Source organism: Peromyscus californicus, unplaced genomic scaffold, assembly GCF_007827085.1.
Source record: "Peromyscus californicus insignis strain IS unplaced genomic scaffold, ASM782708v3 Scaffold_8__1_contigs__length_139910024, whole genome shotgun sequence".
NCBI lineage: Eukaryota > Metazoa > Chordata > Mammalia > Rodentia > Cricetidae > Peromyscus > Peromyscus californicus.
The window spans coordinates 14,475,424-14,503,145 of NW_026294606.1; the positions used below are offsets into that span (position 1 = coordinate 14,475,424).

Genomic DNA, 27,722 nt, shown 5'->3' on the forward strand with positions numbered 1-27,722 from the left:
TCCAAGTTATTAAAAAGATACTAAAAATGTGTGTAGTCTTCATGTTGCTGTTCTTGCCAGCTTTGTTTTTCTAATAGCAAGGAAAGGACAGATATTACTAAGTCAAGCATTCTGTTTACAGTACAGTTCTGTTTGAGACACTTGATAAGGAAGAGTTAAATACTGAGTATCTTTTTATTTCTGAGAAAAGAATGCTTAAGCAACAGATTTACACACAACCATTCATGTGCAAAGGGACACTGTAATAGATGTTTATTCTGAGTATCGATAGTTGGGCAAAATTCTGTTGAAATTTTTTGTCATTGACCATATGGAATAGAGTTTTGCTTATGTGAATCATGCTACCATTGTTAGTACATTTCAAGTATTCCAAATGTATAAATTTTTGAATATTATATTCAGTGGATATCATTAATTACTATTTTCCAACATTCCCGAGCTGAACGCTCATTCTGCCGAGAACACAACGAAATGTTGCAGGTTGTATTTCCCAGTACTTCACTGGGTTGTTGAATAAACTTATTGCACTGTATAATGATTTCTTCATCTTTGGCACTGTCGGACAGAAGTCATTCACCCCAACTTTTGTAATTGAATTATAATGAAGGAAGATTATCTGTTGTGGGGGAAAAGAAAAGAATGAATTTTAAATGCCCAGTAAATATGAAAGGAATGTGTTTTATTAATAGTTAGGTTTTAGAAGGGTTGCTAAATCTTGAACATGGGACTTCATGTGTGCTAGAGAAATATTCTACTACTAAGCTGCACTTCCAATCCTTATTATTTTTATTTGAGACAAAATCTTGCTACATTACAAAACTGGCCTTAAACTTTTGATCTTATGGCCTCAGCCTCCTGACTAGTACATGGGATTACAGGTATAAACCACTGTTCTTGGATATGGCCAGCATTTGTTTATGATTTATGGCTTTATTTATCTGTTTACCTTTTTTGTTATTATTGTTTGTGCTTTTGTTTTTCGAGACAAGTTTTTTCTGTGTAGCCCTTGCTAACCTGGAACTCACTCTGTAGACCAGGCTGTCCTCAAACTCAGAGATCCGCCTGCCTGTGCCTCTGGAATGCTGGGATTAAAGGTGTGCATCACTACCGCCTGGCTTCATCTGTTTCCTTTACATTGATATGAAAGTATCTTCTCATAAGATATATTTATTTATAGATGTTGAATACTTGTCATACCAAGTCAAATTTAGGTATTATGCAAGTGTTTGGGGGAGAACTTTGTCACATAGAACTTGTGTCACCATCCAGAATATACTGTCTGGTCATTTTACTACATTGCTCTTTCCTTCTATTTCCCCCACCTCATACCTGTAGTCACTACCATGCAATATGAAATGCCTTTTGCTGGCAATGCTAGAATATTTATTCCTATTACCTATAGAATCTGCTTTCATTTGCCAAGGTTAATCTAGAACCTGTTAATGAAAAACCTGGACAGACATTGTCTAAAATGTCTATGTTTGGTCTTCAATTCTCTTCTGTTCTATATCAGTCTTGGGATACTGTGAAAGATTGTTTCCTCATATCTCCCACTGCTCAGTATCATAGCAAGGTATTATTTACAGCGGTAAGCTCAATCAGTGTAAACCAAGCTAGATATAGATTTGTTTACTTTGCAGATTATTTATTATCCATTTGGGACTTGTGTTTTTTTCTATGTTAAAATTTTGTCCACTATGAAATGCTAACAAAAGTAGCATGTAAGAAATAGATGAATGAAAAACCAAGATATCCTGGTTAGTGCAGAGTTGCAGATGTGGAAATTGGGATGGGGATAGGGCATGGCTTGAGAAAACCAGGCTGTGCTCATGGCTGCAGAAATCCACATCTACACATAGTCCATTCTTTAGTGGCTTAAGTCTGCAGAATGCAGTGAACAAAACTTGTTTAAAGATAAGAAAAAGTCTAGGCATGGTGGTATATACATGTAAAATTGGCATTCAAGAGGTTGAATGAAGAAGGAGAATTATGGGTTTTAAAAATGTCTATACTGCATAGTGAGTTTGAGAGCAACCTAGACTACATAATGAGATCCTGTCTCAAAAGGAGCTACAAAAACGAAAATTTACTGCAAGTAGTAATCAATTCTTAGTTATTTTTGTTTTGCTACTTGAGAGAAAAGCCTGTGCACAGTAAGGAAAGGCCTTGGGGAAAACAGATTGAAGTGAAATAGGGATTTTATTTTATTTATTTGGGGGGGGGTTGTTTTTTGAGACAGAGTTTCTCTGTGTATCCTGGCTGCCCTAGAATTTACACTGTAGACCAGGCTAGCCTTGAATTCACAGTCATCCACCTGCCCCTGCCTCCCAAGTGCTGGGATTAAAGGCGTACACCACCACCACTTAGATGAAATAGGGATTTTTTTTTTTTAAATCTGAAGGCCATAGATGAGAATTAGGGAAACTAAAAGCTCTAGAATTTTGCGTAAAATACCGTCTTCATTTTTGGTGACTTCTGTCAGCAGATGACAAAATGTGAGCTTCTTAGAGAGTGTGAGGGTGCTGAGAATTGAATCCATTGCTTCACACATTGTATGTAAGCACTCTACCACTGAACTACATCTGTGGTCCTATATGAACTTCTTATGCTCTGTAGTAGTTTGAATGAGAATGGTCCCCATAGGCTCATATGTTTCAATAATTGGCCCCTCGTTGGTGCAACTGTTTGGGAAGATTAGGAGATATGGCCTTGTTGTAGGAGGTGTATTACTGAGAGAGGTCTTTGAGAATTCAAAGGACTCCCACCATTCCCAGTGTACTCTGCCTCCCGCTTGTGGATCAGAATGTGAGCTCTGAGCTGCTGCTCCAGCCACCTGTTGCCATGGCTTTACTCTACCATCATAGACTCTAACGGATGGCACCATAAGCCCAATTAACTCTTTCTTTTATAAGTTGCCCTGTACATGGTGTCTTATTACAGCAATAAAAAGAAAACCAATACATGCTCCAAATAGTGATTTTTCAGTTAATTTCATTTTCTGATGTGAATGTTTAAAACTGTATACCCACTTCTAACCTAGCACCTGGATCCTAATTTACTTGCTTTGCCTTGTGGAATGTTTATAGAACAAAAGGAACAGATGATTGGGCTTAGTGTCCTGACTTGAGAAACTTCAACAACCTGATGTTTGCTTGGTGAACAGCTTATTACAGTGACCTCAGCAGTTTGAGTTAAGTGGAAGTATAGATGGAGAGGGTCCTATTCTTCTTGAGTGATATCTTTCTGAGAAAGTATTCTCACAATCTCCTACCCATATCACTGGAGTCTTTATGTTCAAAGTTTTCTTGTTACTCACTGGATCTTTGCTTGAGATACACTAGTATTTTCTACACAACTAAAATGCCCTTATCTACCAAACACAAGTAGAATTTTTTACCTGGAGGTATTTCAACTCTTGTATTCCTGAAGGGATTTTTTTTAGTTTATTGTGTTCCAAGTGTATCTCTCTCACACGTGGTATATTAGCAAAACTTCCATTTTCAATATCTGTGATTCTGTTGTTTCCAAGACCCAGCCTATAGGTGATATAAAATGTTATAGTGGTTAGATTTGATAAGAGTTTGCCAAAACCCCTACAACCTTATATAGGATATGAGCCTATTAGCATAGGCAGACATAACAGTGGGTCTCTCCTTATTTTCTCTTTACATTCTTGAGTAGGGTCCCTGTACATTATCTAAAACTTCTTTAATGTATTGGTCATATATGCTATCACATTTCAGTGAAGATTTGGGGAACTTTTACCTTTGTAGTTCTTTGTATCGTTTAAAATCTTCAAGTTCCACGGTTGAAATTTTATTAAAATCTAAATGAAGCTCAAGTAAGGTTGGTGGTAGGCCTAAAAAGAAAAGAAGTATGTTAGATGAAGTAAGGCCAAGCCTCAGTAACTGTTTACCAAGTTTCCAGTTGCGGAATTAGATATTTCAAGTGCATCCTTTTAAAAACTCTTTCATGCCGGGCGGTGGTGGCGCACGCCTTTAATCCCAGCACTCGGGAGGCAGAGCCAGGCGGATCTCTGTGAGTTCGAGGCCAGCCTGGACTACCAAGTGAGTTCCAGGAAAGGCGCAAAGCTACACAGAGAAACCCTGTCTCGAAAAACCAAAAAAAAAAAAACAAAAAACTCTTTCATTAAGCCAGTGGTGGTGGCTTATGCCTTTAATCCCAGCACTTGGGAGGCAGAGGCAGGTGGATCTCTGTGAGTTCAAGGCCAGTCTTGTCTACAAAGTGAATTTCAGGCCAGCCAAGGCTACACAGAGAAACCCTATCTCAAAAAATTCAAATCAAGGACTGAGATTCTAGCTAAGCACCAGGTCCAGGGTTTGATCCTCAGATTTTTAGTATTAACAATTAATATACAACTCTACATACGTACACACACACACACATACACACACACACACACACACACACACGCGCGCGCGCGCACGCGCGCGCGCGCGCACACCTTGAATAACATATTCTTTTATTTTCTTCCCTTTCTATTGATTTTTTTTTGAGAGACTGATTTGGTTGAGATGTTCATCCTTTGGATTTCGCTGGCAGCTTTCAGGTGATACTGTTTATCAGGACCCTGCCTCTTCATTTCTGTGACTTGGCCCTCAGATCCAGAGACTCACTCAGATAGGATAGGTCATCCTTCATTTGATGCTCTAGGCATTGATAGTTGTTGCCTTGGTCTGTTCTTTACTAAAACTGGAAATGTTGATTGAGATGGTGTCCACCTAGGATCCTCAGGTTGACCACAAATTCCTGGTTGCAAGCCAGAGGCCTACCTTAGCTTCCAAAATAGCTAACACTACATGTACATTGTTGTACTTTGGTGGCTTTATTATATTGTCTTTAGTTATAATTTGTTAGCTGGAATTGTTTTCTCAATAATTTTGTGACTGTTTATTTACTTGGTAACATTTTTTACAGAAAAGGCAGCAGGCAAGTTTGATTCTTTCAGGCAAATTCATACAATGCCCAGAGGTTACCTGTTAAGTCATTTGCTTCTTAACATCATGAGTAAACAAGATTTTACTCTTTTGCATTGTTTAGTCCATTGCAACACTTACTCTTTCAGTTAATAATAGTTATTTTATATCAGAAATGCAGCTTCAGTGCCCCTGCACATGGCAGGTGACCTGTGACCATCTGTTCTTGTTCTTTTCACACTTGCACACCCAGAGCCTACCCCTCCGCATTTGTACCTGGTATGAAAGAGGCTGACTAGGGCACTCAAGCAAACCTCATTGTGGTCGTCATATTTCAATGTATTGTTTGTCAGCCTATGATTCTAGTTACCTTGCTGGAAAAACTTACCATTTTTAACTTTAGCCGAAACATTCCCTTCCCATATTAATGTTAGAAAATGATGAATGAAATTGAAATATCTTTTCATTATCAGTAGATCTTTTCATTATCAGTATATTAACATGCTTTTGGAGAGCAATATCTGTTCCTACCACAAATACTCCCCACCCACATGGGATTATGAATTTCCCACACAAACTGGAAAAAAGACATTTTTCTACTTTCCTCCTGTTAACTCTTCCTGGTAAGAGTTCCTGGGATGGCTGCCATTTCACCCTGCTGCAAGTTACATTATGATAGAAGTTTGACATGCTGACTGTCAGATTCTAGTAAATAACTTTGTTTTCAAGAAATGGTTTCTTAATGCCAGAGAGATAGTGACAGAATAGTTATGTAAGTTGAGACATTTCATTCTGGTTTGTTTGTCAAGATATAATTTCTTAAGCTCTGAAATGATATTGAAAATTAAATTATGCTTTGATATTTGAAGGAAATTGTAATTAGGGTATATGCAGTATAAGAAAGAATGGCCACACCCACTGATATCACCCATCCTGTCAAGTGGGCTGACAGGATTCATCAAATCCTCCTTTGTCTCTTCCCTTTGCCTTCACTTCTTTCCTTGTTCTGTTTTCCCTGTAACCTCTGCCAGCTTACAATCAAGAAAGGAAATGTGGCCAGGCAGCAGTGGCGCACGCCTTTAATCCCAGCACTCAGGAGACAGAGCCAGGTGGATCTCTGTGAGTTCAAGGCCAGCCTGGGCTACAGCATGAGATCCAGGACAGGCACCAAAACTACATGGAGAAACCTTCTCTCGAAAAACCAAAAAAAAAAAAGAACGGGACAAGTTGCTGTTTTTACTGGTAGATAGTGAAATTACTATTGAAATTGAAAAATGTTATTAATATGAGATATTTTTGATCCAGTTAGTCATCAACACAGTAAAGAAGCCTTTGTTGGAGATGAGGAAAGCAAAAGGGTGAGCCTGAGTTCCAAGAAAAGCAGTCAGTCCTACCCAGCTAGTTATCAGGTAGCAAGTTTGGATGTAAGTTATCTAGGACAGTGAAGGAGCATTTCTCCTTGGAGTGCCTGCTTGAGGTCCCATTAATCTGGACTGTTGATGCAAGGCTCCTTCTAGTAAGGTGGTTGTCATAGACTATGTCTCAGATACTGTCTCCAAGCCTTTCTGTATATTAGCACATTAGTCTTCACCATACCCCTGGGAAGATGTCACAGAGCACTTTGTGATATATCTTTCTTGCCAAAGCCAGTGCCACCCCCATTTGGCCTTACAGTCTCTGTCCACCTCAGCTGCAACAGCACAACTAAGGATAAGGGTCTGGCCCCATTCAACATGCTCTGCTTTGTACTCTACAGTAGAATTCTCTATCTCTATAGAACTGTGGATTGACAGGTTTATATGAATAAATGTCAGAAAAGAGAAGGAAAATATAAAGCTCATTGCTTTTTGATGTTTATTCTTACTGGGGGAAAAGATTATGGTTTAATGTTATCAAAAAGATTACTACATATGGTTCTCTGTTTATATGTGAAAAAGGACTAAATGTCATACTCCTCTGGTCAGATATTAGCACTGGGATTTCTGGTTGTAGTGTAGTTCTGGCAATATATACTGTAAAGTTTTAAATACTACAAGTTAATATATGGTAATACCATGTAACAATGTATACTCATTTAAAAGATGGTGCCTTTTAAAATGCCGTATTTTAAGTAAAACAAATACAAACCTTTTGGGATTGAGGTTAGTTTTGCCTCAGCAATCCTGATATGGAATACTGTCACTCCTTCAAATGCTCCTGGTTCTATCCCATTGTTGTCAAGAGGGTTTGCACTCATTTCTGTGAAAGAAATGACATAATTCAGCACACATTTGTTATCATCATGGAAACTCACAACACGGAGGGACATATCTGAAGAATATTGGAGAAGTATGTCTTGCTCATTCATGCTCATTTCTACTCAGTATACCTACTTCTGTGTACTCTTCTTTCTATCAACCTCAGAAAAACACTGCTTTGAATTTTGTAGACTAGAATATACAACAAGTTCTTTTTTTGTTTTTATTTCTTTGTTTTAAACTACTAAATAGCATTACTTTCCAGTGTGCCATGAGCATGATGAGTTGGTTGGTTTATAGCAATATTGCAACAGGGAAAAAAAACACACCCTTTATATAATTCAAGGTATTTGTGTTTTCTATTTTGTTGTTTCCTAAACTGTGTACATGTGCACAGGCTCATGGAGGCCAGAGGTTAGTCCTGGATGTCATTCCTAAGATGCTATCCACTTTTTTCCATGGTGTTTTAAATGGACTTAAATTAATTGCACATAACCACTTTAGATTTGTTTGTTGAGATAGGTTTGGTTTTTTGCCAAGTAAGCTAGGCTGTCTGGCCACTGAGCCATAGTTATCTGCCCATCTCTGCTTCCCCAGTGCTGGGATTACAGGTTATACACTACCAGCCTAACTTTAATGTGGATTCTGGGGATCAAACTCAGGTTCTCAGATTTGTGCAGCAAGCACTTTACTTCTTGAGCTATCTCCCTAGCCTAGCCTTACCCCTTAATTTTTGAAAAATCATATGTCATTTTTAAATTAAGTGATTAATAGAAATTTAACTTAGAAGTTATAAGTGCTAGGTACTTGGTTGGATTAAGAGAATATATGGACATGAACCTTGCTTAGGTGTTTGAGTGACTGTTGCAGGCAGATGGCATAGACACATGATAAACATTACAAATAAAATAGTGAGACTTAAATTTTATAATGAAATATATATCTCAGTAATCTTAAAACATAACCAAAATTAGGTTTATATTCCAAATAATAAAAAATTAAGTGTGTACATTATAATTGAGTAATTTATATTATGCATTAAAATACTATGTTTAAATTTAATAGTGTAAATTTGGATGTTAATTACAATTTCAGGATGTCCTTTTTATTGGGAAAACTTACCCAAAACATGTAAAGCATTCATTCCTTTGAACGTGTCCTTTTGTATTTTCTTAACTTTATTATCATGAATTCTGAGTTCTGCTAATGATTTGGGAAGGTTAAGTGGAATTTCACTTAGCTGATTGTGGGATAAATATAGCCTTCTCAACTTCTTTGTGGTTAGAAAGGTTTTTGGATGAATCTTTGTTAGCTTGTTGTTGTTCAGAATCAGAGCCTAGATAAAGCATAGAAAGACAGTTTAAGGCAGTTGTTCTCAACATGTGGTTGGTGACCCCTCTGGGGGGCATGGAATGATCCTTTCACAAAAGTTGCCTAAGACCATTGGAAAACACAGATATTTACATTATGATTCATAACAGTAGCAAAATTAGTTCTGAAGTAGCAATGAAAATAATTTTATGATTGGGGGTTACTACAACATGAGGAACTGCATTAAAGGGTAGCAGCATTAGGAAGGTTGAAAACCACTGGTTTAAGGGATTAGATTGATTTACTGGTATTCTATAATAATTAGTCATCATTATAATTTCTTCCATTTGTATATTAGCTAAAGATATCTATTATAATTTCAACTTTCAAAATATTGAGTTAGAACAGTACAATGTTTTAATGTCTGGTGCTAGTTAGATACAATCCCATCTTTTTAAACTTTGAATTAGTTGTTAATACATTCATAGTAACCATTCACATGGCAAGATAATATACTTTTATTTTTTCCCTCTACTATATTGAGCAGAAAGAACTTTAGATGTTTACCAACAATGGTGGTAGATTTCTTAGCATCTTTAGGACTTTTTGTCCCTCTATTAATGTGATTCTATCAAGTAGAAGCTTGAGATTTATTTCTTTTATAAATTTTATCCTTACTTTGTTTTTCCTTGTGTTTCTAGACAGAGTCAGTGTGTCTTACTGGGATTGCTCAGAGTGTTTCTCCTTAGAATATACACTCTTGGCTGCACAGCAAACTCCTTCAAGAGCATGTTTACTTATTTTACTCTCTGGCCTCCGTGTCTCTCTTTAATCAACCTCCTTCCTGATAAACCATGCTGTTTAAGGTTTCATCTAAGAAAGATTGATCCTAGCAGAGGGGAAACTGTTTCTCGCTGCTGTCTAGCAAAATAGGCTCCTTTCTGAATATATGATAACAGCTAAGGGTGTATTTCCCTTTAGTTAGTAGGAAAATGGGGTAGGGGTTGGTTTTAACCATTTAGTGGATCACAAAGGTGGCTTATAACTTTTACTTGACCCTATGAGGTTAAATCTAGCTTTCCTTTGCGTAGTACAGTATAGGGCACAATGAAGAAAAGTGACTTGCCTGGTGTCACCCTTTAAGTGAAGTCAGAGCTGCCTTACCTAATGAGTATATACCTCAATAAGGTCTTGTCATTTATCCATTTGTTTTCTGTTTAAGACATGCAATTGTTAGATTGTTGAAATTACATAAAAGGAATGATGGATAATAAAACTAGGGTAAAAGCTTGTCTTCAACTTTTGTTCAGCTCTGTCAAATGCTGAATGACATAATGCCTGGCATGATGGGCTGGTAGAATAACCCAAGGTCAACTGTACTCAGTGTTGGCTTTTACACAAAGAACTGGCTGTCCTGCAGCCCAGATACATCACTAACAAACAATGTAGAAGAAAATGTAGTGTGCAGTCACTGTTTGTAACAGCAGAGAGAGAAGGGAGTGGGGAGGCCTGAGGGTGTTGAGGGTGCCAGTCACTCTTTGTGTTATCTTTTCCATGAGAGTACTAACTAGCACCAAACAGGCAGCTTGAAATAGAACAGATTCCTAAATGTCTAAAACATTTTGATTTCTCTTTTAAGACAAGAAATATATTAGATATTATGATTAAACTTTAAAAAATTATGCAGCATCCCGCTACTTCAAGAATAAAGCACCTACTCGTGAAAGTGCTTTAGCCTGTAGCAATAGCAAGCACTTCTTGTTACTTCTCCTTGGGAAAGGAGAAAGGGGACGCACTGAAGCCCAGGAGTTTGAGGCCAGCCTGGGCCACATAGTGAAACCTATCTTATAAAAACGAAAAAATGAGCCAGGTGGAGGTAGTGCACACTTTAATCCCAGCACTCGGGAGACAGAAGCAGGCAGATCTCTGTAGTTCAAGGCCATCCTGGGCTACAGAGTGAGTTCCAGGACAGCCAAGGCTACACGGAGAAACGTGTCTTGAAAAAAAGAAAAACAAAAACAAAAAACCTCCACCTGAAATTGAGAGTGATTTAGCCGGGCAGTGGTGGTGGTGCATGCCTTTAATCCCAGCACTTGGGAGGAAGAGCCAGGCAGATCTTTGTGAGTTTGAGGCCATCCTGGTCTACAGAGTGAGATCCAGGACAGCCAGGACTGTTTCACAGAGAAACCCTGTCTCAAAAAAAACCCTCAAAAAAAAGATGATTTATATTAGCACATTTGGTCAGTCTACTCACACTAGCCTGACAGTAATACTGATCAACAGTTGAGGAAATTCCTATCTTTGAGTAGCAACTTACATGTATTTGCTCATTTAATCTTAAAATCGTTCTACAAAATCCATGCCAATATTATACCTTCCTTACTGCTGAGGAAGGTGAGGCCACTTCCCCCATTGTTATTTAGTTGATAGAGCCAAGAGCTGTGTCCAGGTTCACCGAACAACAGAGCATTCACCCTTAACACAGCACAATATATAAATTGACTTTAAAAATACTGAAGAGGCCTAAGAATTTCCCTTTAAAAATATTAAAGAGGCCTAAGAATTTCCCAATATCTTTTAGTGCATCATTTCCCAATAAAAAAAATGAAAGTTCATGTGGACTGAGTTCATGAAATACTCCTAAAATATAATAAAATTATGCTAACTGATTTGAAACTTTTATGGTTTTGATATCAAATATAACATTAGTTGTTCTGTGGTTACGTAAACTAAATGTAGTTTAACAGGTGGTAGAAGCATTCATAGACTATATATATTTCTACATTCTCTTTTTAGATTACATATGTATACATGCACATCCTTTCCAATCTTTGATGATAGAGTAATGACCTCTCTTTTCTCCAACTTTTTGTAATATCAAGTTAGTGGGATTGGCTAGGTGGATCTTTGGTAGAATCCATTGTGTTATTGCTGACTGTCTTGATATTTGAGTAAATCCTAGTATGGAAACTGCATTTTATATGGCAAGCTACACTTTCTTCTTCACTTAAAGACAAAAAAAAAAAAAAAAAAAGAGCAGTCAAGAGTCCAGCTACCAAGCAGCACAGCACTTAAACATGAACTTTTACAGGGGGTTGATCCAATCTCTAGGCTCTGGGTACAACACCTTGCCAGTTATCCCTTTGTGTGCCTCTAATATGATGAGTATATAGGAGATGACAGGGAGGCAGACCTGAGATGACAGGAGGCAGGGTGACCTCACATCTTCCAGATACAGAATCTATATTTGGCTACTGTTATATACAGATAGGCCTATATGCAAGGTTTAGTATGGTTATAAATTCTCTTCTCCTCTTAGTATTTTACCTTCCCTAAAGATGGCAGGCTATACGTTTCTTTTCTTTAGCACAGCCTGGGAGTATAGAGAGATGGCCTGGAAGCGGTAGTCCTAGTCCACCCTACAGACAGTATAGAGCCAGAGCTGTTCATCTAGCATGCCTAGCCTCAACTCAGCAAGACAGGGGCAGCACTGACAGGGCCGCGGAGCCTCCACAGCTGTGTCCGTGCCAAATCGGACTCTCCATCCAAACTTCATCTCAGATTAAGTCAGAAAGCAGTAGTCTTCTAAGGTTCTAAATCCTAGGAATGTTAGGAAATTAAAATAGTAATTATATTTATTAATATATGAGAATGAAATTCTTTTCCTTTTACAAAGATCAAGGAAAGATAACATGCATGAATATATTAGCCACCTAAATAAATATATTCTGTGTGCTACTGTTAGAGAACTATGGTGAAATCTTAAGTAAATGGCTCTGGGTGAAGATTTCTTATATACTGTATTGATTATTGGTGTAGTTAAGTATTTTTTGTTTGTTTTGAAACGGTCTCATTATGTAGCTCTGGCTGGCCTGAGATCCACCTACTGCTGCCTCTCACGTTGCTAGGATCAAAGGCCACCAAGCCCTGGTAATAATTTTTCCCTTACTCCTTTTAGTGGATAGTGAGCATTATCATCTGACTAGATTATGAACTCATTTAAACTCGCAGCCCAGTTACCTTTTACTGGACTATTATTCTGTAAGCATCAATTGAATTAAGCCATAGTGTTTACTCAGCTGAATACAAGATTTTTGCATTGGGTCATCCATAGGAAAGTAAGAGATTTTTACACTGATGCAATATAAGTAGTCATTTCAACAGTGATAAGGATTTTTACTAAGTATTTGAAAATATGAGTATATAATCTTACATAAAGTGAAGTGAGTCCTCTAAAATCATTTTCTTTAATTTCCTTAATTTTATTATTTTGAAGGTCAACCATTCGAGTGTCAAATGGAATGTTGCTTGGGACGGAGGTCAAACCTGAGAAATAAACACACATGTTACAGATGATAGATGTTCATGCTAAAGATGAGATTATGGTGATATTTTATTTGTATTAAAATGTTATTTGTATGTTAATAAATAAAGTTGCCCGGGGGTCAGAGCTATTAGCAAGCCATAGGAAAGCAGGGCAGTGGTGGCGTACGCTTGTAATTCCAGCACTTGGTAGGCAGAGCTGGGTAAGTCTCTGTGTGTTCAGGGATACAGCCATTATTGGATACACATACCTTTAATCTTAATACCAATCATAGAAAACCTGGAGGCCTATACAGACAGGCCGTGAGGAGGCGGTCATGTGGTTGGGTTTACAACCAATGAGAAGGCAGGACAGGAACTCTATATAAAGACTTTAACACAGGGGTAGCTCTGGTTCGGAGAGGTAGGACCACCGCGGGAGGAAGGGTAAGGTTTTAGCTCTTAGCTCTGACCTCTTGGCTTTCTTCTTTGCATTGGTTCTGTGTTTCTTATTTAATAAGAAGGTTGGATACATCTACATGAGATCAGTAATACAGTAGAGATGTGCATTTTTAAAATTCACGGTGATTGGCCAGGCGGCAGTGGCATACACCTTTAATCCCAGCACTCGGGAGGCAGATCTCTGTGAGTTCGAGGCCAGCCTTGTCTACAAAACGAGATCCAGGACAGGCACCAAAACTACACAGAGAAACCCTGTCTCGAAAAACGGGGGAAAAAAAATTCATGGTGATCAGTAACATAGCACTTAGTACTTGTAAAAAAAACGACAAATAACATTGTCTTTTGAAAGCCTCAAGACCTTTCCAAGTAACTTTTTTTTTATTTTTACAGGGTATCTATCTGTCTTGAACCTGTCTGGTTCCAAGGTGAAATACATGGTGGTAGGCTATGCTTGCCTTTGTTAAGAGATCATAAGCAACAGAAACATAGTTTATACAATGTACTTGGGCTGAAAATAATAGCTTTTTTGTGCAGATTTGCTGTTTAGTGAGAAACTGGAGCATAAGGGTCTTGACAATTTTTTTAAGAAGAACCGAAATGAAATTGGTTGAGATGGTATACACCTTTAATCCCAGCACTCGAAAGACTGAGGTAGGTAGATCTCTGTGAGTTCTAGGCCAGTCTGGTCTACAGAGTGGGACCCTGTCCAAAAAACAAAATAAAACAAAACAAAGAAAAAAAAGCCCAATGTATAGAAAGTTACGATTAGAAAAATAGATATGCTAGATTATTTTCATGCATGTTAACAAAAAATTAATACTCTTTTACCATTAATAGTGAATTCCTCTAACTGGCTGTAAATCTTGTTTACAGATCCTACAAATATCTTGATTAGCATGTAGATTTGAGCTATAACTTATTTCATTCATCACCCCCAGTATTAAAGAACAAAGTGATTTAACTTCCGTCACTTTTCTACCCTTGGGCCTTTAGTCTCCATTCTTCTTTGAGGAACAATAGCTGCCTCTGTCATCTCAGAAGAAAGTTGAGGTGTACACTTTTAAATTCTTTTGGAGATTATAATTATACAATTTCCCTTTTCTGTTTCCTCCCTTCATGTTTCCTACCTTCCAATGATCTCCCCCTTGCTCTCTTTCAAATTTATGTCTTTTTCTTTAATTATACTGTATGTATTCCTAAATATATAAATACAACCTGCTCAGTCCATATAATGTTGACCTATATGTATGTCTTTTTAGCTGACCACTTGGTTTTTAGTATTTTAGAGGTAGGGACAAAAAGGCTCAAATTCAAGAGTATTTTTTGGCTACATAGCCAGTTTGAGGCCATCTTGGACTATATAAATATTGTCTCAAAAGAAGAAGAAGAGAAGAGAGGAGAGGAGAGGATAGAAGAGGAAAGGAGAGGATAGAAAAAGAGAGGAGAGGGATGGAGGAAGGGAACAGAACCAGCCCAGGAGGGAAGCCATGTTGGCTATAACTGATATGGGTGACTAGAGCTCATGTCATGCCACATTGTACCCTTAGTGCTAGCTATGGATATACAGGATTTTGTATTTGCCCTTCTGGGGTTTTTATCTTGCTTTGGTCTAGTCTTTCCTTGCTATTTCTCTCTCTCTCTCTCTCTCTCTCTCTCTCTCTCTCTCTCTCTCTCTCTCTCTCTCTCTCTCTTTTTGTTTGTGAGCTTTGCGCCTTTCCTGGAACTCACTATTTCTTGTCCCCCTTTTTGTTTTGTTTTGTTTTGTTGTGTTGAGACAGGGTTTCACTGTGTAATAGCCTTGGCTGTCATGAAACTCACTCAGTAGACCAGGCTGGCCTGGAACTCACAGAGATCCACCTGCCTCTGCCTCCTGTGTGCTGGGATTAAGGGCGTGTACCACCACTGCCTGACTGTCCCTTTCTTTTGTAATGGGAATGTATACTGTGTGCCTCTGTATCTTGGAATTGTTTGATTTCTTTTCTGTTTTACAGGGACTCACAGCTAAGAGTTTGAGTCTTAGGAGACCTTAAACTTGGGCTTTTGAGCATATTGGAATTGTTAAGACTGTGAGATTCTTTGAGATGAATGTAGTTTGCATTATAAGATGGGCATGAGCCTTTTAAAGACCAGGGATACAATATTAGGTCTAAAGGGATGTGTTCGGGTGTCAAGTTGATATGTACATCTAACTTGAAACTAATTAGTCTTGATTATCAACTTGATTAGATTATGAAGTGTACCTCTGACTGTGTCTGAGGGCAGTTTTAGCTAGGGTTAATCAAGGGGGACAACCCACCCTGAATGTGGGTGGCACTGCCCCTAGACTGGTGATGAAACCGAATGAAAGAGGGGAAAGCAGAAAGACAGCTAGTACAGGCCTTCATTCTGTCTGTCTCCCTCCTTACTCTGCTTCCTCTCTACTTAGCCCTGGCTTCCCCACTCTTTTTCCTGTCTCCTCTGTCATTGCTCTCCTGTCTTTGTTGCCAACATGTGAGCTGCAGTGTGCAGCCACCCAAAATTAATGGTTCCTTTAAGTTATTTTGTTGCAGCAACAAAACAACACAGTGGAGTTACTTAGCAAGAGTGATAAATTTTAAATAGACTTTGGTTCAATCACGTCTTTCTAGGAAGTTCTAAACCCAAATTATTCATAACAAACAGAACTTTGCATTTAAAATATCTAAAGATTTCATGAAATCTACATGGCCCATGTTATCGTTCTGGGTGGGCACTGTATTTTGTTGCTGTAGAATTTTACTGCCAAGTAAGTGTAGGATTGATCTTTTGACATTTTGAGTTGAATTACAGTGAAGGAAATTAAAAATGAAGTGCTTAGATTTGTGAAAAGAAAGAAATCCTTTCTATGTAAGGTCCCTCTTTGGGGAGGCACTCGTGTGTGTGTGTGTGTGTGTGTGTGTGTGTGTGTGTGTGTGTGTGTGTGTGGTGTGTTGAGACAAGGTTTCTCTTTGTAACACTGGCTGTCATGGAGCTCACTTTATAGACCAGGCTAGCCTGGAACTCACAGACATCCTCCTGCCTCTGCCTCCCAAGTGCTTTGTGTGTGTGTGTGTAGAACCACAGAAGCTTCCTAATGAGAACTTACTCAGGGTCCCAGAATCTGAGCTTGCTTATCCAGCAGGGCTACATAAGGAGATGGTTTGACCATGGGCATAGTTAAGAGGTGTTTGGAAAGGTCTACACCTGGCTGTGTGGTATGCTTTGATCTAGCAAGGAGGAGGTCTTTTGCCCTACCCCTTGGCATTGTTATTAAAAACCCTTTTGAAGAGGCAGAAGGGCCTTGGGTTTTGATCCAGGTTCTCCCAAAGCTATCCTGTGTTCCTGTCTTTCTCCTCTTCATATCTTTCTATCTAAAAGTTTCTTATCCCTCTCTCCTCATAGGAACCCTTTTTAAAAGGTGGGAGCTGGCCTCCCAGAGTGTGTGTGTGTTGGGGGAGGGGAGGGATTGAGACAAAGTTTCTCTGTGTAGCATGGCTGTTCTGGAACTCACTTTGTAGACCAGGCCAGCCTGGAACTCACAGAGATCCTCCTGCCTCTGCCTTCCAAGTGCTGGGATTAAACACGAGCTCCACCACCACGCAGCCCCTTTTCTTCTTTTTATTCTGAATTTTTAAATAAGTGTAGATATGCTTTGCAGTCTGCTGGACTCTCCAACTGAACATTTCTCTGCTTGTTTTGCAGTTCTGGAATCAAAACTGAGGTAGTGAGCAGATAATCTACTACTGCCTCATTTTTGTTGTTTCTTTTCTTTTCTTTCTTTTTTTTTTTTTTTTGTTTGTTTTTTGAGACAGGGTTTCTCTGTGTAAGTTTGCGCCTTTCCTGGATCTCGCTCTGTAGACCAGGCTGGCCTCGAACTCATAAAGATCTGCCTGGCTCTGCCTCCCAAGTGCTGGATTAAAGGCGTGCGCCACCACCGCCCGGCTTGTTGTTTCTTATATGGGGGTCTCTGTTTTACCTAAGCTGGCTTCAAACTCACAGTCCTCCTGTTTTGAACTCCTAAAAGTGTGGACTAGAAGCCTGGGCTACCACACTCACCTTCCACCTAACAGTATAAATAAACCATTTTATGATGACTAATACAGTTTTGAAAGTTCAGTAACGACTTTTTTTTTTTAAATCCTTTTAACCTTTTCAGAATAACAGTATTCTTCAAAATAAAGTTGCCTCCTGTCCTTACCTAGGTCTGAACAGTGGACAACTCGAGAGTAGCACTGGCATCCAAATGGACATGTTGGGAACAAGTCGAAAGGGAAAAAGGGGTTCACTGGCTCCTTTGTTGGAAAAAGAGAGTTGTTGTCATCGTCGCTGTCATCGTCTGTGTCCTCCATGTCCTTCAGCATCATGTTCTTCACTGCTGTGTGTGAAGGGCTCAAGGAGGGTTTAGCAGAGCACACAGCCAAAAGCAACAGCATCATATACTCCTTCATGCTGTCCTGTGTACACGTGCAACCTGTCGTTCAGTGGACATGGAGTATTAGAGTTTCAACAGATACAAATTCTTTTATATACATTTCTAGTGTTGGCAAGAGTATGACAAAATGACATTCTTATCTATTACTATGTAGTGTAGGATTAAATACATAAAACTTTTTTTTTTTTTTTTTTTTTTTTTTTTTTTGGTTTTTCGAGACAGGGTTTCTCTGTGTAGCTTTGAGCCTTTCCTGGAACTCGCTTTGGAGACCAGGCTGGCCTCGAACTCACAGAGATCCGCCTGGCTCTGCCTCCCGAGTGCTGGGATTAAAGGCGTGCGCCACCACCGCCCGGCTACATAAAACTTTTTGGAAAGCAATTCAGCACATGCTTTTAGAGGGAGCTTCAATAATTCTATTAATTTAAACAGCTGGGTCTATCCATGGATGGTGCATGTTCATCTTGGCAATACTTAAAACTCTGGAACAAATTTTACTGGGAAATTCAGGCTTGACCTCATGATACTTTGAGATAAATTTCAGTGAAAGAAGTTAAAATGAAGTACTTAGATTTCAGAATAGAAATAGCCTCTGAATAAGATCTTTGTTTTATTTTTATTCTGAATTTTTAAAATAGTCTCATCTCAAGAAATAATTCTGAAATGCGTAATAGAATTCTTTATAATAGAAAAAATTAAAGACTGTTCTGTTGGTTACAGGAAAATAATAGAGTGTATTTATCAAATGAACTATATTTTAACCTACAAAATGTTTCCAAAGATACTTTAAAATATAGATTCCTTTCTGTGAAATAAAAAAGCAAATATTTAACAATCCATAGTTAGTCTACTTCTAAATTTAAAAAAAACTATTATAAATAAATCTGGTCAGTTATAAACTACAGTGGTAGAACTATGGATAAGGTGTTTGTCTTCATTTTTTTTTTTTTTGAAATACAATTTCACATATCCTAAGCTGTTCTGGAACTCACTAAGTAGTCAAAGATGGCCTTAAACTCCTAATTCTCCTGCCTCTACCTCCCATGTGCCAGGAATCAGGGTTGCACTGCTAGACCTGATTTATGTAATGCTGGGCATCAAACTTAGGGTTTGCTTCCCATTGGACATCCCCAGCCTGGATGACTTTTGTCTTCTTCTTTTCCTTTAATATTATAAGCAATAAATATTTCTTTTATACTTAGAAAAGTAAGTTAAAATGATCATGACTAACTCTGTTCTCAGAACCCCTCCATTGCTTGTATCTGTGTCACTTTCCAAAGATGTCTTCAATGGCCCTTAGACAATGCGGACATTTTCCTTAACTGATTTCTTTTTTTAACCCTACCAAACCTCATTCTCATCATTGGTAACTTTTTCCACACTGTCATTGGACATTTTTATTTCTAATAATATTCTGTTTTCTAATACTTCATCCTGACCATCTGATGCCCAGACTATTTTTTTTGTTGTTCATGTTTCACTGAGTTTCATCTGGTTGAATAGTTGTCTCTGGTAGATGCTGTGTTGTTTTTAGGTGTGTGTGTGTGTGTGTGTGTGTGTGTGTGTGTGTGTGTGTGTGTGTGTGTGTATGTGTGTATGAGAGAGAGAGAGAGAGAAAGAGAGAGAGAGAGAGAGAGAGAGAGAGAGAGAGAGAGGAAGCGAAAGCTTATACAAAACTGGAATGTATAAATAAAAACCTTCGGAGCATGAATTCTTTGCCATCTGATGTCTGATATTCCCATGCATATATTTACTTATCACACTTTGGGAGTTATTCTTGTTATTTTGAAACAGGGGTCTCCCTATAGCCCAGGTTGGCCTCAAACTCCCTGTCGGTGATCCTTCTGCCTCAGTCCCCAATATTGAGATTACAGGCATCTACCACCACCTATGAAATATGTACGTTCTTAGACATTTTCAAAGGTTAAAAACATAATGAAATATAGGTGTATCCCAGTGGTATCCATTACAAAAACAAGTCTTAACATTTGAAAATATATATATATATATATATATATATATATATATATATATATATATATTCACATATTCATATTTTTTCATTTTCAAGAGCAAAGTGCTATATAGAAGGTCTTTCAGCTTCAATCACTTAACAGTCTACTGGGTCTTCACTGCGTGTCAACAGTGACTCAGTAAGAGAATTCTAGTCAGTCATATCTGGCCCAGTTTCAGAATACATGGTCCTTGAGTCAGCTGTTTACTGTGTCCCAGAACCCAGAAATCGACTTTAACATCTCCGTTGTTTACCTTTTCCAGAAATTAAAGATTAGAAATGGAGCTGGAGAGATGATGTAGTCAGGAAAGTGTTTGTTGTGGAGCATGAGGACCTGAGTTTGAGCCAGACATGGCCGTGCCTGCTTGAAATCCCAGCACTAAAGAAATGGATAGGTGGATCCCTGTGGCTCACAGGCCAGCCAGCCTAGCCTAATCAGTGAGTTCCAGACCAACAAGGTGGATGGTGCCTGAGCAACTATCCTTGTTCTCTGTTCTCAGTGTTCAAGTACACACACACACACACACACACACACACACACACACACACACACGCACGCACGCACACACAAATACACGCACAAACACATGAAGTGATTGTGTGATAAGGCTTATAAAATCCACAGTTGGGGGCATTGTGCTGGCAATAAGGTCCTAGGAGCTTCTATTGGACAAGATCACCTGTTTTTGCAACTGTTGGCCTGTTTGTTACTGTGAAATCTCCTTCTTGGATCTCTTCTAGAAACCCTTACATAGGGTTGTGGTGACTATTATTTTCAGAATCATTTTGTTCTTGTCTCTACTTCTCATCTACTTCCCTACCTGTGACCTATTACAGTGTTTGGTTTGGTTATTTGAGACAGGGTTTCACTGCATAACTCTGGCTGGCCTAAAACTTGCTATGTAGACCAGGTTGTCCTTGAATTTAGGGCATTTCTCCTACCTCTGCTTCTGCCTCTGGAATGCTGTGTTTACAGGTATGAGTCACCACATCTGGTTCCATTATGTCTTTTTACCTTTTTGTAGTTCTTCAATTCCTTAGTGTTAATGTCAACTTAGACTCGTCTCCAAAACACTTTTTCTCTAGAAATTTAACTTTTAGTCCTTAGCTGACTTGAAGCTTGTCACTGCTTCTTACTTTTTCAGGGTGTTGTTGTTGTTTCTTTGTTTTTTGAGACAGTCTTATATATCTGCAGGCTGACCTTGGATTCTCTATGTAACTGAGGATGACCTTGAACAGCTAGTGTACCTGTCTCCATCTCCTAAGGGCTGGGATTACAGGTATGCCCTACCAAGCACTGTTTATACTGTGCTGGAAATTGAACCAGGGCTTCATGAATACTAAGCAAGCACTCTACCAACTACATCACCAGGCCCTTTTGTTTGTCTTTTTGAGCATCTTTACATTGCAGCTCTGTCTTCCAGATGCACAGATACTCTCAACTTTAGTAATTGGAAGCTTACAATTACAGTGCCATTTGAAGTCCTGTCTTTGACCTAGCCTAGTTTGAAGTTGCCAGAGTTAATTCAAGTGAGCATCTCTTTTTTTTTTTTAATTTTTTTTATTTGTTTTGTTTTGTTGTTAGGAGTTTTTTTGGGGGGTGTTGTGTTTGTTTGCTTTGGTGGGATATTTTTGTTGTTGTTGTTGTTTTTGTTTTGAGACAGGGTCTCATGTAGTCCTAGCTGCCTTGCTATGTAGACCAAGCTGGCTAGTATACAGGGATAGGCCTGCCTCTGCCTGGTGGGTGCTAGGATTAAAGGCATACATTACCCCATCTAGTCATTAGGCATTTCTTAAGCATTTATGTGTCCCAAGCATGGTGTTAGGTCACTTAATGGGTAAGGTAGGACATATCTTCCTCCCATTCCTCTCCTCACATTTTCTACTCATCAAAAATATAACTAAAACTCGTTTTTCAGGAGCTGAGGACCAAACCCAGGGCCTTGTGCTTGCTAGGCAAGCACTCTACCACTGAGCTAAATCCCCAACCCATAACTAAAACTCTTAATCAAATACTCTTACTAAATATGATATTGAAGCTGGGTATACTGGCACATAACTATAATTTCAGTATTTCGGAGTCTGAGGCAAGATCATGAGTTTGAAGGCAGCCTAGGCTATGTTGGGAATCATAAGACAGCTTGAGCTACATAGTAAGATCCTGTTGAAAACAACAACAGTAACAAAAAAGGATCCTCTAGAATGTTAAGTGATTTGATAGCAGTGAGAGAATGCTGGCTGTGGAGATTGCTGAGCAAGTCAGGTGCTTCCTATGCAACCATGCAGAACTGAGTTGATGATATCCTTGCCCACACTTGAAAACTGGGTGTGTTGGCACGTATCTGTAACCCCAGTGCTCAGTGTGAGTGGGGAAGAACACAGGTGGATCCCAGGAAGTCCCTGGATAGCCAGTCTAGTAGAAATGGCCATCTCCAGGTTAAGTGAGAGACCCTGTCTAAAAAATGAGGTGAAGAGCCACACCTGATGTTGATATCTGGCCTCCATTCTTGCCTGCGTGGCTGAGCACACCTGTTCACAGACATATACAAGCATATATCACACACTCTGTTTCTCTAAATAAATAAATAAGCCAAATCTAAATTAGTGACATTCTTCAGTGTTTTTCTCCTCTTAATAATCCTCCATTACTTTTGAAACCAGTAGAGCATTGAAAAAGATTGAGGGTTGGGGATTTAGCTCAGTGGTAGAGCGCTTGCCTTGCAAGTGCAAGGCCCTGGGTTCGATCCTCAGCTAAAAAAAAAAAAAAAAAAAAAAAGATTGAAATGAGTAGAATGCCATATAAATAGAATAGACTGACACCTTTTCTTCTTACAAATAGTTTTTTTTTATTGTTGTTGTTACATTTAACATAGTAAAAAAGATTGGTGTGGTTTTTTGTTTGTTTGTTTGTTTGCTCTGTTGTTGAGACAGATTTTCTGTATAACTCAAGTCTGGTCTCAAACTTGTAATCCTCTTGAGTTCTGAGATTATAGTCATGTGTTACCATGCCCAGAGTTAAAATATTTGAAATACCAGTCTGACAACAAAAATCGTTGCTTTAATCCTAAACATATACCTTGCCTTTTCTACCCCTTCTCTAGCATTCAGCTGACAGCTTAAGTGGCACAATTATCCATCCATATTCTTCTTATTCATTGGTCTCTCCCAGAAGACAAAGAAAAAAACACCTACCTGGGAAATGGTTTTGGAATTCACAGTGTTTTAAGGTCCTAGCCCCATTTTCTAGATTATAGAAAATGAAAATTGGGGTTTATTAAGTTGGCTGATTGTTCTTGTTTAAGTCTTTTAGTGTAAAATCTGAATTACATGGGCTTTAGCTTCCATATAAAAGCAAAAACTATTTTAACGTTAAGGTATTTGAAATATAGAACTAAGAGAACTGTGGAAAAATTTAAAGTCTATATAGCAAGAGGAGTGTGTTAGCATAGCAGAGTGGATGCCAAGAACCCATCTTGATTTTCCATGTGGCCTGGCAGCAGAGCTGAGGGTTGGATGCATTTGTATGTGTTCCACATGCTGGTCACAGAGATTCCTTTAGGCAACTTGCCTCAGTGAGCTCAAAACAAATTCCCCCAATGCTGAGTGAAGGTTTAAGATGAGGAGTGATGGAGTAGAATTGGATGTAGAGATCGGGGAGTAAGGAGAAAGCTCAGGGTATGGTACCAGGAAGCAGAATAATGATAGATTTGCTTCTCTCCCACATCCTGCCTCAGGTTCACTAAGCATCAGCTGTAGTCCCTCCTTTTCTGACTTCTTTCTTAGAATGATAATATTTCATGACAGCCTATTGGCCTTTTTCATAACTGAAGAAGATGGAAGTATGAATTGAGACTTCTGCCTGCTGGTTTTATAGCATTATCTGTCACAGTGGAGGAGTCTTGCCCTTAGTAACTAGTGGAAGCAACCAGCTCCTAAATGGCAGTTTGTCTTTCTCCTGGTGAGAGTTACAGATCTGTACATTCATAGCCTACCACCTCAATGAAACTACTTCTTGGTGGGGGTTCCAGAACAGTCTGGACCACCACGCTACATGAATAATGCCAATAAAAGCACTCCTAGAGAACATACCACCTTTAGATCTTTGGCCACTGGTGCTTACCTATGGCTATTAGAAAATCTTTATATTAAGGACAGAATAGACTTCTTTATAGTTCTCTATGCTAGTTCTATCTTCTGTTAGCCCCTTTTAAAAATACATATCTTTCTATGTTCTTTTATCTCAGTTGCTTGTAAAGAAAACAGAGGCCAATCTTGGTACCCTGAAGAATTGCCCCCTGATGTTGCTGGGTCTCTGCTATAGATTTGAGGAGTCCATGAGAAGATCCTAAATCTCTGTTGGTTGATCTGCACAACTGTTTACCACTGGATAATATTTGCAATATGTAAGAGGTAGCACTGCAGTGCCTTTTATTAATCAGAAAGAATATGTGAAATATTATTTTATTATTTCTTATTTAAAGTGGTATGGATTTGTTTTGAGCTTGTTAAAACAGTCCAAAGTCAAGCTTATTAGTTTTGGCAGCATTGAGATTGTGCTATTTTTAAAAACTTAAAAATATTTGTATCTAGTTCTCAGGAAGATTCAATATTCTACTGATTTAGACCAATTTTGCCAGTGTTTCTACTCATGAAAAGCTTTGGGTTTTGGTCTCAAGTTCTAGTCTTAATAAGAAGACTCTTGGGAATACTATCCCAGTGCTCCTACTGTTACTAATAAATCAGAACCATTTAGAGCTGAGAGAGAGCTCTAGACATCGCTCCCAGGAACTCTGAGAGGAGAAAGTTTAGGCTTTGGGCTTCCAGAATTCCCTGGAGGCAGCAGAGCTGAGGCAACTTCCTAACCCCTCTCTTCTAAAGCTTCCAACCATGCTCCAAGTAGATTTTCATCCCTCAAAGTCGCTTCTAAACAGTGAGCCAACTTTCCCCTGAACAGACAAGGTGAGATTTGACCAGGCTCTCAGACTTGATAATAACACTAGAAATGTAGCAGAGAAGTACAGAGGCTTCCTATTTACCACTTAACTGTCTGCAAATTTGAAATGGAAATCTTGTCTAAGTGAAAGGCTGTTTCTTCTTGCTACCTTATTAGGTAAATAAATCACTATATTTTTAAATCCCATGTTTAAAGGTCCACTTGACAACTGGGCTTGAATATTTCAGTTTACAGATATGTTATGTGGTCCAGGATATAAATGTGATGTAACATGTCCCATGTATCTCAGAGATTATACAAACTACATGCAGGTATAACCAAAGCATAGCTTATCCTGGAATAACTTAAAAATCCAAGCATGCAATGGGAAACTTATTCACAGCACTGTTTGTTCATAGACACCAATACTTTTTAAAGCAACACTTTTAATTAATTTTACCTTGAAAATATATATGGCATTCTGATTAAAGAATTGGCTGTTTTTCTTTCCTTAGGTGCCAATTTTTTTTCTTTATCAGCTCTACTCAGAACCCTAATTGCTGCTTTGAAAACAAAACATTCCTGCCTCTCCACTTTCCTAAAATTTCCTGCAGTGCTTGTAAAGTTAATCTGTTTTGTCTCAAGCCTCAGGTCAGGTATCATGATACTCCTTTTTAATGTAGTGGTTAGTTGTAACAGGAGGCTGCATCGCTTCCATTCTTTCCACTATTACACTATAGTGCTCCCTGCCAAAACCAAACGAAAAACAGCAGCTCGGATACTTTCACATGAGCTGAGCTGAGGCTTGTACTCCGTCTCCCCCCACCCCTTCTTTTTCTTTCTTTCTTTTTTCCTTCTTTCCTTTCTACCTTAACACAGTGATTCTTGGTTGGATTACAAGAAAAATAAAATAATAAAGCACACTATTTTTAGAGCAATAGATAAGACCCACAGAAACCCCTCAGGTTCTTTGTGACTCAGTCCTTATAACATGTGGCCACTGTTTTCATGGCTGCCACACCTCTAAATACATTAGCATGAAAGAATACTGTGTTCTGTTTAGATTGTTGGGAGAAGAGTGGTGAGAGCATTCTCTAATTTTTTAAACCTGAGATATAATAAGAAGTGTACTTTGTAAAGGACAAAGGAAATCTTTGTGTTATTCTAAGTATGAGGTTTATAAAAAGAAGTCTCTAATTTTTCCTATAGAATATAGACCTAGTTAAACTATTGTTGGTAGGTATTCTTTCTTGAAATTATGTTGATTTCTGTTATAATTGCCCAGTACCATTTCATTGTACAATAAGAAAGACATTTATCAAGGAAAAATATGGGTTTTCAAAGGTATAAATAAAAATGACAATTGAATAATTCATGTATTTAAAAAAACAGTATCATAGGTTTATATAGTGAAAGAGTTTCATTTAGTATATCTGATATACTCAAATTTTATTAACATTAATTATTAAAGAATATTGTTCTCATAAAAGATTGGGTAAGATGTTTACTTTTCAAAATCAGTCATAATAACAGTTATGATAAAGCATTAGTGACAGTTTTTTACTTTTTTAAAAAACACATACTATTTAAAATAAATTTATTATAAGACATAAAACCAAAGTAATTTTAGTTACAAAATTTAGAGCTTTTTTATAATACTTATTCTAAGGAACTACACAATTATGGTTTAAATTTTAACAATTCACAAATATTTATTAAGACTTCCTTAGTATTAACAATAAAATAAGTGTATACTGGTACATATAATGCAGACATGAACACATACCTTGTCAGGAAAGAGAAGATTTCTTCAAAGTAGTTATCCACCCTGTACTACTTAGCTACAATGTAAGTATCCTCAAGACTCTTTAAGAAGAAAAGATGAAGAAGTGTTACATTTAAAAGAAAAGGAAAAGAATTAGCCTGCCTAACACAGCCTCTGGTGTGGCTGCGTCCTGGGTGATACTGGAATAAACTGCTTCCACAGATTAGTCCATGTTAGTACTGAAGAGCGAGATTAAAACTTGTTACTGCTCATATGTTTTCCATCACTGTTTGTATCGTAGCCAAAACTCTAGCTAAACTCTAGACGTCTACTGGAAGATTTGGAAGTTAGAAAAAAAAAAGAGTTTAATAATTCATGGCAACTGGCCATTGAAGCTGTAGTCAGTCACTCTAGAAATACCTGATTTGAAAATACTTTATGAAATTCTAACATGAATGAATACCTATAAATTAGTTTCAGAAATCACTCATCATTTATAGGCTAACAAAACATTTATCAGTCTTAGTAAGAAACACCCACATTATTGAAGTGTGAACACAAAGTCTACGTACATCTAAGTAGCCGTGATTTTGTCTTCTCATAATGACTGGAGCTATTATGATAAGCAGATGTCTCAAAACTTTTTTTTAAGCTCTTAACCCTGTGATAGGCATCTTAAGTAACTACTAGCCAGGCCCTGCAGAGTGTTCCCTGCCCCCAAGTATAGACAGCTATGCATGTCCGGGTAACTCCTACACCTTTTCTTTGAGAGAGTCTCAGCTCTGTTCTCACTGGCGTTCAAGAGATGCCATTCTCTGGGGAGAAAATCATTTTCCCCCTTTCCACTCCATGAGATTACCCAGCCCCACATCCATTAAGCACACAATCCTTTAGGGGATGATATTTTTCGGACTCTAGGGGAAAGACTCAGTAGGCATAGGTGATCTTGGTGAATCACCTGATGATTTGTACAGCTTTATTGAATAGCCTGTTCACAGAGTCATCTAGTGAGTTAGCAGAAATCTAGTCTCTCCTGTCAAAAAGTCCGAGCATCTGTTGTTCCCACTGTGCAGAAAAATGGCACAGAATCAAGCCAGCTACAAAATTTTTATCTCACATGTGTCAGGCAGCTTTGAGTTGGGTGTTCATTCTCCCCTCACTGAGGTAAAAGACTCATCTTTTAACCTCAAGTCTGACATCACAGGCAGCTCAGCACTCCCAGTATCCCATTCATCATGTCTCAGGTGCTGCTCCAGCCCTCTCAGCACCATCTTATTTGGAGTAGAATGCTCATATTCTCAGTTATTCACTTACATTTTAGTTGAAAATATACCT

The 27,722-nt window shown here is 38.3% G+C and overlaps 2 protein-coding genes across 3 annotated transcripts in view; one reads left to right on the plus strand and one right to left on the minus strand.

The window, feature by feature from the left end:
- The window catches only part of Cenpp (centromere protein P), a 214,727-nt gene that overhangs the window by 101,499 nt on the left and 85,506 nt on the right, over window positions 1-27,722 (plus strand). The window lies entirely within an intron of this gene.
- On the minus strand, window positions 228-27,718 carry Aspn (asporin). Its single transcript, XM_052727301.1, has 8 exons — window positions 26,409-27,718; window positions 17,445-17,717; window positions 12,699-12,811; window positions 8,297-8,510; window positions 7,065-7,175; window positions 3,766-3,859; window positions 3,398-3,536; window positions 228-616 (listed from the first exon to the last, which is right to left on the minus strand). Exons 2-8 carry the CDS (start codon window positions 17,692-17,694, stop codon window positions 419-421), a joined length of 1,119 nt encoding a protein of 372 aa, XP_052583261.1. The 5' UTR covers window positions 17,695-17,717; window positions 26,409-27,718; the 3' UTR covers window positions 228-418.